This window comes from Microtus oregoni, unplaced genomic scaffold, assembly GCF_018167655.1.
Source record: "Microtus oregoni isolate MIOR12 unplaced genomic scaffold, Mior012 000009F_ref0000495, whole genome shotgun sequence".
Lineage (NCBI taxonomy): Eukaryota > Metazoa > Chordata > Mammalia > Rodentia > Cricetidae > Microtus > Microtus oregoni.
Window position 1 is genome coordinate 48,706,010 of NW_024543068.1, and position 17,088 is coordinate 48,723,097.

Genomic DNA, 17,088 nt, shown 5'->3' on the forward strand with positions numbered 1-17,088 from the left:
ATGCCCAAATTGGTGGATGGGGAGTGGTACCCCAGCACCAATTTGAGAGATGTAAAAGGATGCCCACAAAAAGTATCTACAGTCGGAAACTGGTCACTATGTCTTAAAGATCACCAAGGAGGGGTGAATGAGGATCCCACCAGATCATATCATTTCAGACTCCATGTTGGAGAAGTATTTCCTATGTAAGCTGAGTCACTATAGTTCCTCTCTGAAACACTTCAGACACATCCTGTCACAAACAGCCAAAAAAAGGACAGGATGTCTGTAATGCAAAACTGTGAGTGAATGGGAGCAGTATAAGAAGGTTATTCAATATTCATTTTCACTTTGGTTTCTATGAGCAGTCTATTTTGAATTTCTGTGAGTAGTTTATCTAGATTTCATACCGCTGTGGCCCCATACTGTATCCATAGATACTTTATGTACGTTACTCCTAGGATCATTATTTAACAAGTAATTACAGAATTTGCCATGTGAGATGCGCTAGTGTAATACAGCAACACAGATGTGCTAGTGGAACCCACACATGGAAAATAGAAGTTCTTAAAGAAAATCTCAAGTGTCTGGAGAATGTTTGAGAAAAAGAAGCTATACTGCAACTGCCTTCCTCATGCTTTCGAGTTCCTTCTATGAGAAGTAGATTAGAAAGATAGATAACAGATATATCTATATTTATAGACCTGTATCTATATGTATGTATATATAGAGAGATATATGTCTAGAAGCATGATCATGGATAGGCAAAAAGAGGAAGTTCTCATTGTCGCATATGTTCTAGGAGTATCTGAACATTCCATAACAATCATGCAATATTTTGCAATTAAGAAGGAAACTAAGACCTTTCCTCACTTTCTACTTCTACCAGTTTTCACCAACATAGCCCAGCTCCTTAGGCCCACCAGATACCACCCCTCCTCTCTGTCTGTCTGTCTGTCTCTCTATCTCTCTCTCTCTCTCTCTCTCTCTCTCTCTCTCACATACACACACACACACATATACACACAATTTCCAGAAGCTTTAGCACATCTCCCTAGTAACGATTATCTTGTTATATTGTAGCCATTGTTGTTTTGCTATAAACCTTATAAAGGGTAAGCATTACCTATGAGCTTTAGCCTTTCTAGCCAACCCTGAAACTCAGTAGCATCTGGAAAACTGTAAATACAAAACAATCATTAAAGAACAATAAAAATCACAACTCCAGCTACAATCTGGTATGCAAAAACACATAACTAGGTCCTGGGCATTGTACTAACCACATTATATCAGTCGTTTCATGTGATTTTTGAAGAAGCTCTATGGAGTATATGTTATGACAATGTCAAGTTTACAGATGAGGAAAATTAGTTTTGGAGGACTAGGTAATTTGTCAAGGTAACATAGTATGAGGCACTTCTGAAATCTAAATCGAGATAGTCGGAATCCATTGCATATGCCCACAGCCTCTCTTCCACACTGAATGAATAAGCAGGCAGCTCTGCAAGAATGAATAAAAATGAAGATTTTTGTTCCTAAGGAAGAACTCCGCTTAAGAGACAGGAGATGTTAGAATACAAAACCTTTTAGGGAAACCACTGGCCGGGAAGGAGGCTGACCACCACGGTAATAAGTGCCACCATGAGAGGAAAAGGCAAATAAATCTGAAAGGTTCATGAACTCTCAGTAAGTGTCACATCCTCTAAGGGCAACATTCACCTATCTAAAATAATCCTTGTATTGCTAAATTGATTGCAGGAATGCTTTTGAGATTAAGAAGTGGCAATTTTAAAAGTTATTTACCTTGATAAAAATTAAGACCAACATGGTAAAAAGCCCCCCTCATTATCAGAGAGAAGTGTCAATTGTTAAAACATTATCTTTTTTATTAGCAACTTCATTTTCTGCGTATTCAGCAACATCAAATAAATAATCTCCTACATTTATATCTCTACAAAGGCAAGGATTGTCAAAAACTTGTAACTCTTTAATAAGCAAGAATTCTATACTGCAGTGATAATTTTGGTACTGCATTAACTAAAGTCCAAGATATTTAATTTAGGTGCTCAAACCCTTATCTATTACGTAGCATCACTGGTCAGAAACCAGCATTAAATTCGAATGTACAATGCCATTGAGACACAGGAAAATTAGTGGAACAAACTCAACCAGGCTAGAGGATCTTCGGGTTTTCTGAAAACCTTCTGTTCAGGTTATCAATGAATAAGGACAGGGTACACATAACCTCTGTTCTGTCAATAACCACCCACTCCGACCCCATTTGAGAACTGTAAATCCATTAGCTTGTGTGCTCCAAGACATTTCACCCAACAGTCTTTACTAGAGTCCTGAACACAGGCTTCTTTTTATATGGCCTTCCTTTATGGACAGAAAGCATCTCTGATTCCACATTGACAGAAAGATCCCAAAACCAACGGATGTTCTTCAAGGACAGCCATGCAGACACATCAGGGCTCTATTAGTCTGAGCTGGTATACCAACCACAAAGATGTTATTTAAAAAGCATCATGTAGTTTTACTAAGGAAAATTCAATTTGGTTCTGCTTTTTTCTAAGAACGCTTAACCATTTGCTGGAATACAGGGTGACTCAACAATCCGTGATAGGCCAACATTGATTTCCACATCTTCAGCAGTCCATTTAAAATCAACAGCTTTTAAACGTTTAATTTCGAGTGATTCAATGGATTTTTATTTTGCTAATACCAGAGTTATTTTTAATAAATGAGGGTGTTTGGATGTTTTCTAATATAGTCTTTCGACTGGGAAAGCAATTATTATGTAAATGTTTTTCAATAAAAAAAGGCCCATGATTGCCTGCCTCCAACGGCTCTGCAATGTCAATTCAGTTTTGAGACAGTCTAGCACTGGAAACTTGAGCAGAATATCCTGGGTCCTGTGCTATGGGCAGGACCCAGCCCCTTCCACCATGCTCCTTCCTGGAGCCTAGAACTTATTTCACTCTGGCGACTCTTTTTAGGATTCATCTGAAGAAGAAAGGCCAGGAGCAGCATAAAATGAAAGTACATGAAGTGGATGATACAGGAGAGTACATTGCACTCATCAGACCTGCTTGCTGCAGTCCATCCTGGCAGCTCTGGCTTACAGTGATGATCGCAAGCATAACTAACACTTACCTCCTTCCCTCTGCAGAGTGACATGGTTCAAGTGATAAACTGTATGGTTAGCCTGTCCATGGGGACTAAGAAGAATCCAGATACTTACTACAGTGGCATTGCTAACTATACGGAACTCCAGATTCTAGAAGAGAGGGCATGATACAAGGCCTCTCTGTTGACTGGCCTGAGATCTGTGAAACAGACATACAGTTGTCCCTATAGGCAGAGTTGATACTTCCAACGTTTCAACTGTGGCTGACTCACGTCGATGTCCTTTACATGCGGGAGGGGAGGAATAGTTTTCCTCATCTCATGCTTTTCTACAATAGTGCTTCTGTAAGAGTCATAACAAATTAAGAGAAAGCAAAGAGCTATGGTGGAACTAATGAGTATGGCTAAATAGGATTTTCATTAGCTTTTCATTGTTACTGTTATGGATAAGCATACACAGTAGGGTCAACACTATGAAAACAAGTTTTCACCTAAGAGCTTCAGAGACTCAAGAGAGTCACCTTGTGATTTTAACCAATATTGACATTACGTTACAAAATCCAGACCCTTCAACGTCTCCTCATTTCCAATCTTAGGTATTGGCAGAACTCACTGAACAAATACTTCGAACTCTATATTTTACTTTGTCAATATAAATCATAATCAGTGGATTATAAATAATGTGACTGCTTTTATCTGGGTCACTGGAAAGAAATCAAAGTAGTCAGCATGCATGCCGTGAAGAAAGGCACTTAACTATTCTCCTGAGCAGCTTGACTGCACTTTGCCGAGAGAGACCGCTCTTGGGGTGGCAGAGCCACGCTGTTGTTGTTTACCCTTTTTGCATACTGCAGACAACAATCCTTCAAAAACACTTGGCTGGCCATCAACTGAAATAAATCTGAAGTCCTTGCCTGGGCCCACAAAGCTCAACAAACCTCTAAGAACTTATCAGTCATGTCAACTTTCTACCTTCTACCTTGTGCTAGCTTCTTACAAGACCCTGAGTTCTCACGTAGTCTGTTTCTATTTCAGGTGTGCACTGGCTGTTTCTTTGGTTTGATTATCTTTCCTTCAATGTCTCCTTCCCTTAATTTCCAAATTTTAGGGAAGTTTTCAGGGACTGTTTTACCTCTTTTCACTTCTACTATTCTTCCGTTGTTACCTCCACGCGTTCATCAGGCGCAAGTAGATTAAAGGCACACGCCTTTCATCCCAGAACTTGGGAGGTGAAGGCCGGTGGAGCTCTATCAGTTCAAGGTCAGTCTGGTCTGCAGAGTGAGTTCCTGTACTGCCAGATCTGTTACGTGGAGAAACCCGGTCTCAACCACCCCACCCCCCATATTTAGGTGTTTAAACTTCTGAAACTAAAACTAAAGTCCACATTTCTTTGACTTTTAAATAAATTCCCTCTGAGAAGTATATTTTGAGTAGTTTGACAAATATAAATATATAAAAACTTTCTTTATAGTCTTTGGGACTAGTTAATTTTGGTGTGTGATTTATTTATATTTGTAACATCTCTTAAAATAGAAATTCAAAAAAGCTCTCTGGGAAGGAAATTATAACCAAAACCAACCATAACCCCAATCCCCAAATATTATAACTGATATTTCCATTTCATCCTATTTAGCCTACAAAATTTAACAGCATTTGTGAACAAGGGTATTCTTCATAGCAATTCAAGAGAGCAAAACGATTTCTATAATAAAAAGCAAAACTTCTAAAACTTAATCTTGCTTAGGGAGCAGAGTAAAAGCCACTACTGAAGAGAACAGATTTCGGTTTCAGTGAACTGAGACTTGAAAAGGCAATGCTAAGTGATTGCTACCTTGCAATGCTCTACTCTGTGACCCTCTTGGTACCCATCATTCCTATGAGTCCCTTACAACAGGGTCCTTTTAACTATAGGGTGCTTTTCAGGTCACTTGGTCTCCCGAGCCATGGGAGCCACACCAGGGAAGGACACTTAATCCCAAACGCAACAAATCAGTAGGTAGACCAGCAGTCCATCTACCGTATACATCCTAAAGCTGTACTTCAGATATAGGAAGTTTTCTCTCTCTCTCTCTCTCTCTCCTTAAGAAATATCAAATTTTTTCCAAGAAAGCAAATATTGAAAATTCACACTTGATTTTAGCTTGCCTCCTAGGAAATTCATTAATATCCATGGAAAACAGGACCAGACTCCCTTGTCAGGAGGGAGGGCACTGTCAGGCTAATGACCCCTTGTGGTTGATAGGCAGCATCTTCCTAATTTTTTTCTTGGCATGGAATTGCAAGAAAGAGATCACGAACAAAAATAAGTAAGTTTATAAGGGAATGTTTGTTATCTAATTGTCTGTCCCCTTAACACTTTTCAATAATGTTAGAGACCACTGAAGGATCACACTAACTCAAAGCCAGGAAGCCTAGGGCAATTAGGTGCCAAAGTGTCAAAGACAAGGAATGCTCTTTTTCCCCTTCAAAGACACTAAGCCATAAGAATGACTACTTTTCTAATTAATCAACAAAAAGACTTTCCAGTGGAAATACCTTGACTCTATGTCCTTTCTTCTTTTCAGTCACTCAGTCTCCATGACTGAGGCCCTGAAAGGCAGACAATGGGGACACAGACCCTGGCATCCCTTTGCAGGCTTCTCTGCTTGGGTTTCAACAGTATCCAGTAAGAAGGTGAGCCCAACCCTGGCCCAGCTGCCTGCCCTGTGGCTCTGGGTCTGCCTCTGCTGTATGACCCCAATGTAGATGCACTGAGAAAGAACAATGCTTCATATCTCCTCGGGTCTGCAGTGGAGTTTCATCTTGTGCAGACTTCTGTGATCTCACATTGCTGACTAATCAGCTAGTGACTGATGATGAGAAATGGCAAAGTTCACTTTGGATTATAATAAAAAAAAATCCCTGATTCACTGAAATTACTAATTTTGTTAGATTACTTTACATGAATAAATTGTGTTTGCTTTGTGTCTTCTTTTGTTGTGTAAGATTAATTTTATTGAGATGTAGTTCACATAGCATATAATCTACCCAAATAAAATGTACAGATCAATAATTTTTCATATGCAACTGTATGACTGTCACCACAATACATTTAAGGACATTTTTATACCCCTTAAAAACAAGTAAATGACCTGTACCCATTAAAAGTCCCTCTATGACCCTCTTCCACGCCTGTGGGAAGTTAACCTGTGTTTTGTGCATTTACCTATTCTGGGAATTTTGCAGAAACAGAACCATATAATTTGTAGTCTGTTGTGACTCAGATCAGTAGCTGAACACAATGTTTTCAAGGGTGCTGACTCATTCTTTAATGAGACCACATCACACTCACACAGTCTCCAGACAATAAAGGTGTGCTTGGATACTTCTACCCGGAGTGAGGGGTTTTCTGATTATATACCTGTCTCTGTTTCTGAAGGAAATCAGAATCCTAGGATGACTCTTGATAAAAGAAAAAGAAAGCCACCAGGTTCTTTGACCATAATGCATTTTTTATAGGAAATGGAAACAAACCACTTTCCTACTAACTCACTTATTATTGACAGTGGTCTTCCCACCATATTTTACTATATAAAAATACAGAAAAAGAGAGAACCCATGATACAGCTTTGGGAGGGAAAAGTGGCTCAAGGGATAGGCGAGGGAACAGGGGTAGGTTTGATTGAAAGACACTGTATACAAGCATAAATAATTGAATAATTTTAAAAAGTAATGTTGAATTCAATAAGCAGTAAATATTATAGTATCAAGTATATTTTAATGAAAATCGCAGTATTTTTTAGTGGTAAAAGCAAGAGCAGGTCAGTGTAAATGTTTTTGACGTCTGGAGAACTAGAGGATAACTGGGCTGGCCTCTGCTTCATTATCCTATCTTTGGCAATATCACACATCTGGAAAATTCCATCCTATAGATACAACAGGTTACAGTTTAAAAAGAGAGACAAAAGACATCTTTTGTTAGGAAAAAAGTAGTTTTGATCTCACAGAACCCAAAATAGGTCTTGGGGACTCTGGGGATCCCCAGGCCATCTTTTCATAACTGCCGATCTCAATTCTGTTCGAAACTGACAGGGGCTCTTATCATTTCGCTTGTCTTGCTTGTGGAATCATTAACACAGGTAGTTTTAGGAGGGACTTTTGGGTAGAAACAAGATCGGAAAACTTCATGAATATTATTTTCAAAGCACTTGTCTGCTCTATTGTGTACACCTGGCCATAAATAGGCAATCAAAATGACATGCATCATGCACTAATATCTTTCTTGTCTATCCTCAAATATCGTTTATATTAGCAGGAGCAATAAATAAGAATTTGCTATCTGTTCCTCAAATTCTTGATTATTCCAGTGCTGTCTGCAGTTTCAACACTCATTATGAACCCAGAAGTGCAAGTTTCACTTCCTATCCACCTTGTCTCTACCTCGATGGCTAAGAGTCCTGTCACTCTTTGCGTTTAGATTTTAAAATAATGAAATGCTCTTCAAATATTATAAAATGGGTGTTAGTGTCACCATTAAAAATTATTAAATATTAAAAACAACTGTGCTAGTTCTGGTACCTGAAAGCAGTGGTTGAATGTCCAGAGCATGTGGCGGATCCTGCATTAACAGTTATCCTATGTTTTATAATCTAAGGACAAAAGTATGCTCAGTAATTTCATACACACCTTCCATCCTGAATGGTTAGTCATGTGCACTGAAGTAGACACCCAAGTGAAGTTTGTCCTAGTTCCAGACCCCAAGGCATTTTCTACTTTAATTTCAAATAATGACCCAAAACCAATTAAAACACAAGACTGTGAGCCACAAGGTGGTGGCACACACCTTTAATCCCAGCAACTGTGGGGGGAGGGGGATGAATTGCAGTGAGTTTGAGGTCAGTCTGGTATACAAAAGGAGTTCCAGGACAGCCAGGGCTGTTGCACAGAGAAACCCTTTCTCTGGTAAACAAAAGCAAACAAACAAACCAAAAAGCACTAGATTATAAGTTAAATGCAGTAGCCTAGGCACCTACCTTATAATGTCACCTTCAAGAGCAATCACTCTTTTAATGATCTTCTGTTCTGGGTTTTTAGGAGACCTAGGATTAAAAAAAAAATAAGGTCATCAAATAATGCCATTATTTTAGGGGGAAAAAAACCATTGTTCAACAAAATCAGTTGTAGTAAAACCATTGCAGAATTCTTAGCACCCATGGTATGGCATCAACCTTACTCGGGTTTCAAGTGATCTGAGATACTATTGAGATACTTATGCTTTTTAAAAGCTCTGAGAATAAAGAAGCAATAGTATAACTTAACAAAATGGGAAAGCACAGAGGGACTACAGAGAAAGTTGGTACAGCCTGCCATTCCTAGTAGATAGAGGTGGAGGCAGCAGGAGCAGGATCCTTCCACACACAGCAACCTCCAGGCCAGCCTGGGCTATATGAGACCCTGGAAAAAGTGAAACAGAAACCAAGACGGATAAGCAACTCAGATATTAAGGGGTTAAGATTATTAAGTATGATGTTATTAAAGTCAAGTACATTCAAAGGATGTGTGTGTAAGAAAGCAGACATTTCTTTTAAACAATAACACTCTATAAAGTTTATGTCACTTTAAAATCAAAAGCGCATCATCCAAAAAACAATGATATATTTTTTAAAAAACAAAGTAGAGAATTCCTTTAAATCATATTGGTGTCTAGCGATTTGATGATTATAGAATTCAGAGAGATAAACAGTGCTCCTGGCAGTGAAAAGAAATTGATAGATTTTGATATAGTTAAAAGATATTTTCTATTTTAATCTCCTTTGTGATGAGAAAATTTTATTCCAAGACACACTGCTTAAATAAATCCCCAGCCCTCTTGGAATATGCACCCCAAGTGGTTCTTTCCTCGTTAGGCTAAGATTGATCTGAGAGGTCAAGAGAGTATGGGAACGGGATGGATAGAGCACTCGGAGATTTCCTTGTGAAGAGGCTTTCTCATTCACCTTGAGCTCTTCTGTTCCAACTCTGCAGCCAGCCACATCTGTCCTGAACAACCCCGCAGAAACAGTCACAAAGGGAAGAACTAGCCTGCTAATAATGTCCCTTCAGTGAGCTCAAAAGCCTGTCCTCAGTGCCAGCCAAGCCTGGTGAAGCTGTACCCAGGGAGTCTCAGTTTGACTGCCTTTCTAGAGAAACCCTGAGCCAATGCCCCCACCTACGTTGCCCTCGGGAGATGCGCACCATCAATGTCTGTTGACTTAAGCTGCCAGGTACTGGGGAAATTTCTTCTGCAGCGATGGACAGATAACTCCATCTTAATGTGGACTATCTCCTGTTGATAACATCTTAAACCCCCGATTTAACAGACTTGTCTCAAGGAGCAGATCATATATCATATAAATAATTGTTTAATGTGTACTTGAAAATCAACCAGAGATAAAATATTTTCATGCCAATTCATGTTTTGAATTAAAATGCTTTTTAAAAGGAAAGTAAAAGTATAAAAATAGAAATAGAATTAGAAAAACTGTAAGTGTGTTCTGAATTAAAGGAGTTACAATACAATTTATATCCCATAATACATCTTACGGAGAAAATAAAATTATGTAAAACAGCTGCAATTGCTTTCACATGATTATGAATATTCTTTATTTTGAAGGGAAATTGGATCAGAGTTTTGACAGGTCTCTTTAAACAAATTGAGTAACTGGTATTCTATAACTTTAGTGTCATTAACAGACAATTCTAAATCTAACTTGTGGGGTTCTGCTACCTTCAAGCTATGGAAATTGGGTTCTCTGTACAAGGCAACTTAAGACTACCTAGAAAATGGCTATCCACCTCTTTCATTCCAGTCTCTCCAGACCTGCTCTTAATCTTGCTGCAGCTGTCCTGCAGGAGCCCCTCCTTCCTCCCACCTCGATTCCCTACGAACCCTACAATAATCTGGTCTGTCTTTTTAAGAGACAAGCCACGCCCACTCTTGCCCCTTCACTGAAGTAAGCTGATCTTCAGCTTCCAGCCCCAGTTCCTTCCTTTTCCATCTCTCCCTTTCTCTCTGTCTCTCTCTCTGTCTATCCCTGTCCATCTGTCTCTCTCTCTGCCCCTCTCTCTGTTCTTCTCTCTTCTCCCCTTCCCTTCCATAACCTACTAAATAAATATCCAACCTCACTCTGCATGGAGTGCCTATCTGTGTCTCTGTCTCTTGACCGCCGTACGTCTCCCTGCCCGGAACCAGCTGCCTTTGGAGACCTGTGGCACCTCTAACCCTTGACTCACAAGAACACTCTGTGCCAGGAATCCTAGAGTCACCACAGTTTTCTAGCATCAGGGGCAAGCAAAGAACAACCAGACATCAAACAAAGACAACACTAGGTAGCATCATACACCTTGATATATTATATACACATTTATTACACGTATTACAATTCCAGATACCTGGATTCCCGCGAAAGAAAACACAAACGTGTAATCAAGAAAATATGCCTATTCAGGAAGCCAGCAACCCTGAAGTCATCTCTGGGAAAAGCAGTGTAGCTGATGCACAAGACAAGGACTTGAAAATAACGATTATGACTGTTTGAGGACCTCCAAAGCGCTTGAATAATGCCCTAACAAAGACCATGAAAAAAGGAGAATGGAATAGTGAAAACACTTCAAGACATGACAGTAAAACTTGGCAAAGAAATAAAATCACTAGAGAAAAGCCAAAGTGAAATAAAAATGGAAACAAACTTCTTAGGATATAATCAAAAACTTCAGTAATTAAACCTCACCAATGGATTATAAGACACAGAAGAGAGAATTTAAGTCTTGAAGATAGGTCGAAGAAATGGATATCTCAATCAAAAACGTTAGGTCTGAAAATCTAGGATCAAAGCATACAGGAAATCTAGGAAACTATGAAAAGACCAAGCCCATAAATAATAGGTATAGAGGCATGAGAAGAAACCCAGATCAAAGATAAATAAAGCATTTTTTAGCAAAGTCATAGAAGTAAATTACCCCAATCAAAAGGAGGTTCTCATAAAGGCCCAAAAGCAAACAAAACAACAAATATACGGGACCAGAGTAGACACATAGCAATCAAAATTCTAAAGGTACAGAAATAAGAAAGGATACTTACAGCTGTAAGAGAAAAAAGACTGAGTAACATACAAATGCCGACCTATTAGAATTATACCTGACTTTTCAATGGAGCCTCTAAAGTCAGGAGGGCCTGAACAGATGTGCTACAGACTCTAAGAGACCACAGATGCCAGCCCAGACTACTATATCCAACAAATTATCAATCACAATCAATGTAGAAAGAAAAAATATTCCATGATAAACCAAATTTAAGAAACTTCTATCTACCCAGCTCTACAGTTGGCACTGAAAAAAGACTTCAGTCTGAGAAGGTTAGCTACATCCAAAAACACACAGGGAACACACAATCTCAGAAAAGTAAATTAAAAGATCAAAAGAATGATAAACAATCACCCATACCATAAGATCAAAATAACAGGAAAAAGTAGACGCTGTTAGTTAATAACTCAATATTAATGGTATCGATTCCCCAATATAAAAGACATATACTAACCCTGGATGAGAAAACAGGATCCAATTTTGTGCTGCATTGTAGAAAGACAGTTTACCATCAAGGATAAGATACCACCTCAAGGGGAAAGGGTGGAAAAAGACACTTAAAGTAAATGGACCCAAAAAGCAAGCAGGTATGGCTGTCTGACAAAATAAACTCCAAACCAAAATTAATCACAAGAGCTAGGGAAGGACACTACATACTCCTTACAGGGAAGGTTTGTCAAGAAGAAATTACAATTGTAGACATTCACACACCAAACATAGGGAGCCCAAGTTCATAAAAGAAACACTATTACAGTTAAAATTTCAACTGAATGTGTAATTTAGAAAAGGAAGTCAGGAAGTATTGCTGTTATTACTGGACAACAGCATTAGTCTATAATTAGACACAAACAGTGTACATCTGATTTCACTGGGGAGGCTTAGGAAGAATCTAAAACAGAAAGCAGAGAGTTGTATTATTAAAAGTCTTAATGGCCATATTTTTGGCTTATTGGCTATGTGATTTAGTAAATGGCAATCTTTTGTGTCATATGATGTTACCTAAGAAGAAATGCCCAATGCAGAAGTACTGCCTGAACTAATTATAAAATTTCCATTTAAATTGAGGTAGGACTAATGCTAATGAGTAATGTAAATGGAACCCCTATTTGTTTTTTAAAAGTTGTGCCAACAATCTCTAGGCTTCTGAGATACTCAAGAAGTATTCTGTATTTTACAATAATTTGTATTTTATGATCATGATGCAAAAGAGAATATATAAAGTGAGCTATCTGTATAATTAAAGTCTTATGAATTACTACTTTAAACATACCGATAAATTTCAATGTAATATTAAACTCATGAATCTAATCAAATAATTCAAAATGAAACAAGCTATTACTAACATTAATTCCATTACTGCTTAAAATCTATACCTATATTTTAATCATTAGACTGTTGAATGCATTACTTTGAAGTAAGTAGAGGTGGTAAAAGAGTTATTGCAGATTTGCATCATAAAAGTTATTAAACTTCTCTTTGTCTGAATTTTCTTGGCCACTTGCCTATCTCCTAGCCAATGTGAGAAATAACAAGTGAAGGATTGGGTCTTATTTCAGGAGTACAATGCATGCTGCCCAATAAATACTCAAATTTGCATTTAAATTTGTAATTTTAATGTTTTCACAATAGGCAATATTTTATAGTTTTAATTTCTGGGACCTGAGTTACAAACATTCCATCTTATGCTCATGATTTAATCGGGCATGAGATCTGGCTGAGAAGAGTAGCATTGTTCCTGTACTTCATGGGTGTGACACAATAAAGCTCCAATCAGAAGACACAGGGTCTCACACTGCCATGACAGGGTGCCCCTTGCAATTCTATGGAATTTCATTTGCTATTATGATTAAAGAGTTGATATTTTAAAGTGGTGATAGGCCAAACACAGCTATGCCTTTGGTCACAAGACTCTCTGAAACAGATTTTGGTTCTGTCCTGTTTGCCTGGCTGGACTACTGGAAATTCATGTTTTATGGGACTCGAGTTAGGAACACCTGTCTCGCTCTCTCACTTCCTGACAGTACTGTATCCTGATGTTATAGAGATGCCTTCATCCTGGAACTAGGCATGCCTATCTTTGATTTGTGCTGAAATTAAAAAAACCGCATTTCAGTGAGTTTGGTAGATTTGTGGTTCAGATTGACGAAGGTTATTACAGATTTAGCCTCCAGGTTAGAATCAAATTGACGCGAGTATAGTGGCGCACGCCTTTAATCCCAGCACTTGGGAAGCGGAGGCAGGGGGATCTCTGTGAGTTAAAAACCAGCCTGGTCAACAGAGTGAGTTCCAGGGCAGCCAGAGGTACATACTGAGACCCTGTCTCAAAAGAAAAAAAATGTGATGTGGGGAAAAAGAAGAAAAGAAGGAAGAAAGAAGAAAGTCACAGAAATCACATTGACCACAGTCAAATATAAACATGAGGTCTAAAGAAGACCATGTACTTAAGGGTTATTACAGTATATATCAGAGTGAGAACGTACAATCTTTTATTTATTTATTTTTAACTTTTTGCTTGCTTGCTTGTGGTGCTTGGGATCCCATTCAGAGTCTTGTGTAAACTATGTCTACCATTGAAAAACACCTCAATTCCATATTTCTAAATCCTGGTTCTATTCACCACTTTTAACCTCACCCATTTCTCCAGTCAAGTTGTCTCCCTGCTGATTGCAGCATGGCACCCACCTCCTGCAGAGGGGCAGCCTGCAGCCCAGAGGGTGGTGTCTGCAGTCACTGCTCCGCCTCATCGTGAGAAGGGCTCTAACTGGAGGCCGCAAGCGCGGAGTGGCCTCTGATTATTACCAAGACGAGGTCAGACGGGCATCAGCCAGAAGTCACAGGACTAACTTGGAATTGTGGCAGTGTTTTAGGTTTGCCATAGAACTTTTTCAAATAAACTGTAAGATAGACAAGCACATAGGAGACTTACATACAAATTCTAATTTCTTCTTCCTCTGAAAAATATAAAGAGAGCCACAATTATTGTATGAAAAAATTCAGTGGAGCTGGGAAGTCAATACTGCAAATCTGCCGGGGTCCCACAAGCCTGACCCACAGATGTTCAGTGGCTGAGGTTGAGCTTGGGGGATTTCTATAAATCCTAGCTTGACTTCTGATTGTGACATCACAGGGCCACAAAAGAACATGTGTAAATGCTATGGCTTGAGACTTTATTCTGAAATGGCTTTAACAAGGAGCAGAATCCCCAGGGCCTCCAGGCATTATTACACTCCACTTCTCTTAGACCTGCATACACAGACTGTTATTTTGCAAATTCTCCCAAAACAACTTGTCATATTCTGTTGTAATAAAGGACAAAACCAAATATCTTAAAGGCTTAGCTTATTTTTAGTACACAGTTAACTAAAGAAACACGCAAACCCAATAACAATAGTGTGCATACTGAAGGTCAGTTTAGCTTCATTGACTCTGATAGCAAGAATCAAATGGTACTTCTCAGCATCCAATTCTGTGCACTTGCTTCATGCTTGGTCATGTGCCCTTTCTGCACAGGCATGGCTGCATGTGTACGGCTATGCACACACACACGTTTTTAAAGGGACACTGGTAATACTGAGCACACTTGCATTAGCGCACTTGTGGCTTTTAAATCAGAACAGCATGTGAGCTACCTTGCCCCTTGGTAACTTCTCTTTGGGTCATCAGAATAGAGTGAATGAAAGGAACTGCAGACTTTCCCTATTCTCTGGGAACATTTAAAATCTTGCAAGTACAGAGCACCTCATTTCAGATGTTCTTGCTGCTACTGTAAGACGCTCAGTCCCCACCTAACACCTCAGAAAAGGTATTAGTCAAACGGCTGCAGCATTTACAAAGTAACATGCATACGGTGACTAGAATCCATGTTCATGGTCCAAATATGTCTTCTTTTTTTCCTTATTTTTTTAAAAAACAATCTTTTCTCATTTTAGATACCAATCCCAATTCCCACTCCCTCCCCTCTTCTGATTCCCTGCACCTTCCCTCCACCCACGCCCCATTCACTCCTCAGAGAGGGTTAGGCTTCCCAAGGGGAGTCAACAAAGTCTGTCACTTTGAGGTAGAACCAAGGCCCTTCCCCTTGCATCTAGGCTGAATAAGGTATTCCTCCATAAAGGATGGGCTCCAAACACCTAGTTCACGCACTAGGGAAAAATACAGGTCCCAAGGAAAGAGATATCTTGATTGAGGGAGCCATTATGGGACTAGTAAGAAACCCGACACTGGAGAAATTCCCAGGAATCCAGAAGGATGACCCCAGCTAGAATCCTAAGCAATAGTGGAGAGGGTGCCTAAACGGCCCTTCCGCTGCAATCAGATTGATGACTATCTTAACTTTCATCAAAGAACCTTCATCCAACAAGTGATGGAAGCAGATGCAGAGATCCACAGCTAAGCACTGGGATGAGCTCCCAAAGTCCAGCCAAAGAGAGGGAGGAGCAATAATATGAGCAAAGGGGTCAAGAACATGAGGGGGATACCAACAAAAACAGCTGACCTGAGCTAGTGAGAGCTCACTGACTCCAGACTGACAGTAGGGGAACCTACATAGGACCAAATTAGGTCTTCTGAATGTGGATGACAGTTGTATGGTTTGGGCAGTCTATGGGGCCACTGTCAATGTCTTCTATGTTTATGTTCTAGAAGGGACAGGGGTGGTCTTGTGAAAAGCACCTGGACAACAACAGGGGGTAATCATATGGGCAGAAAACTTCAGTGAGAAGTAGAGATCTAAGCACTGGGGCATACGCTCTCTGTTTTGTGTGGGGGAGGAGCAGGGAAAGTCTGACTTGTCTACTTTGGCCATTTTCACATTGCATGCCCTACCTGAATCAAGCTGGAGAAAAACCACATTTTTACAGGGTAACAGAGACACTCTAATAAGGTTCCCAGTGGCAGGAGCAATTCTGTGTTTCAGACCTTAATCAAGGAAATATATTATGATAGCACTGACTAAGTATATGCTGTGGCTTATAAATTCTCTTGCTGTAATGCAAAATATTTCACTAACTACAATTAGAAGAAATTTAATAAGCAAGTAATTACAACTGTTCTTATTAAAGTCAGCCTTGATTATGTAAAAATCAATTAATGTGCATTATGATTATAATTTTTTTAATTATAAAGAGCTGCAATAGTTTGTAGTTGGCTATTTTGATACTTCAGAACAAGTGTCTTCATATCTCTACAAATATCTAAGTGATTTAATACAATAATAACAGTGAGATCATACCCACCAATGTTTGTTTATTAACTGCAGCAGTTCAAAGCATAGGACAACACAATGTTCAGGTGTTAAATACAATTACAGCTATATATTAACATCTGGAATAAGGGTTTGAACGTGAATACATATATCACATACATGATATGTGTTTAATTCTACTGTATAATATGAACACATATATGAAGAAATGTACTTCCAGCCATAAAGAAACATCTGCTTGAGAAAATGAAATTTTCTGGTTGACTTATTTTGCAAATGTGTTGCTTTTATACAGGGAATATACTTTCAGTAGGCCATACATGTGGAGATGGAGAATTCTTAAGTTAGAAATCAACTCTACTAGACTCTCAAAGGGAGACCTTGACACTAGTGTTGTAGCCCCAAAGCTGGACACAAACATTGGAGTGTTGGTTTTTTTTCCAGTCAAGGTAGCCTTGAGGCCTACACTATCTAATTGACTATACCTATACTATACCTAACTGACTATACAATAAAGCATCATTATTTGACTATGGGATAGAGTAATATCTTTGAAAGAGTAAACCATCAGTCTAGCTAATACTTTGATTAAACCATTAGACTTCCAGATTCAGTCAGGTTGAAAAATTCTGCCATACATTTTTGTTAAGTTTGAAGAATATTTATGCCTTGAATCA

The 17,088-nt window shown here is 38.9% G+C and overlaps 1 protein-coding gene across 4 annotated transcripts in view; it reads right to left on the minus strand.

The window, feature by feature from the left end:
• The window catches only part of Immp2l (inner mitochondrial membrane peptidase subunit 2), an 815,636-nt gene that overhangs the window by 257,031 nt on the left and 541,517 nt on the right, over positions 1 to 17,088 (minus strand). For 3 of the 4 annotated variants that reach the window (XM_041658410.1, XM_041658411.1, XM_041658412.1), the window contains exon 5: positions 8,121 to 8,186. The exons of the other annotated variant lie outside the window; for it this stretch is intronic. In XM_041658410.1, the coding sequence (XP_041514344.1) occupies positions 8,121 to 8,186 (66 nt within the window). The remainder of the gene's footprint in view (positions 1 to 8,120; positions 8,187 to 17,088) is intronic. 4 annotated transcript variants of the gene reach the window in all.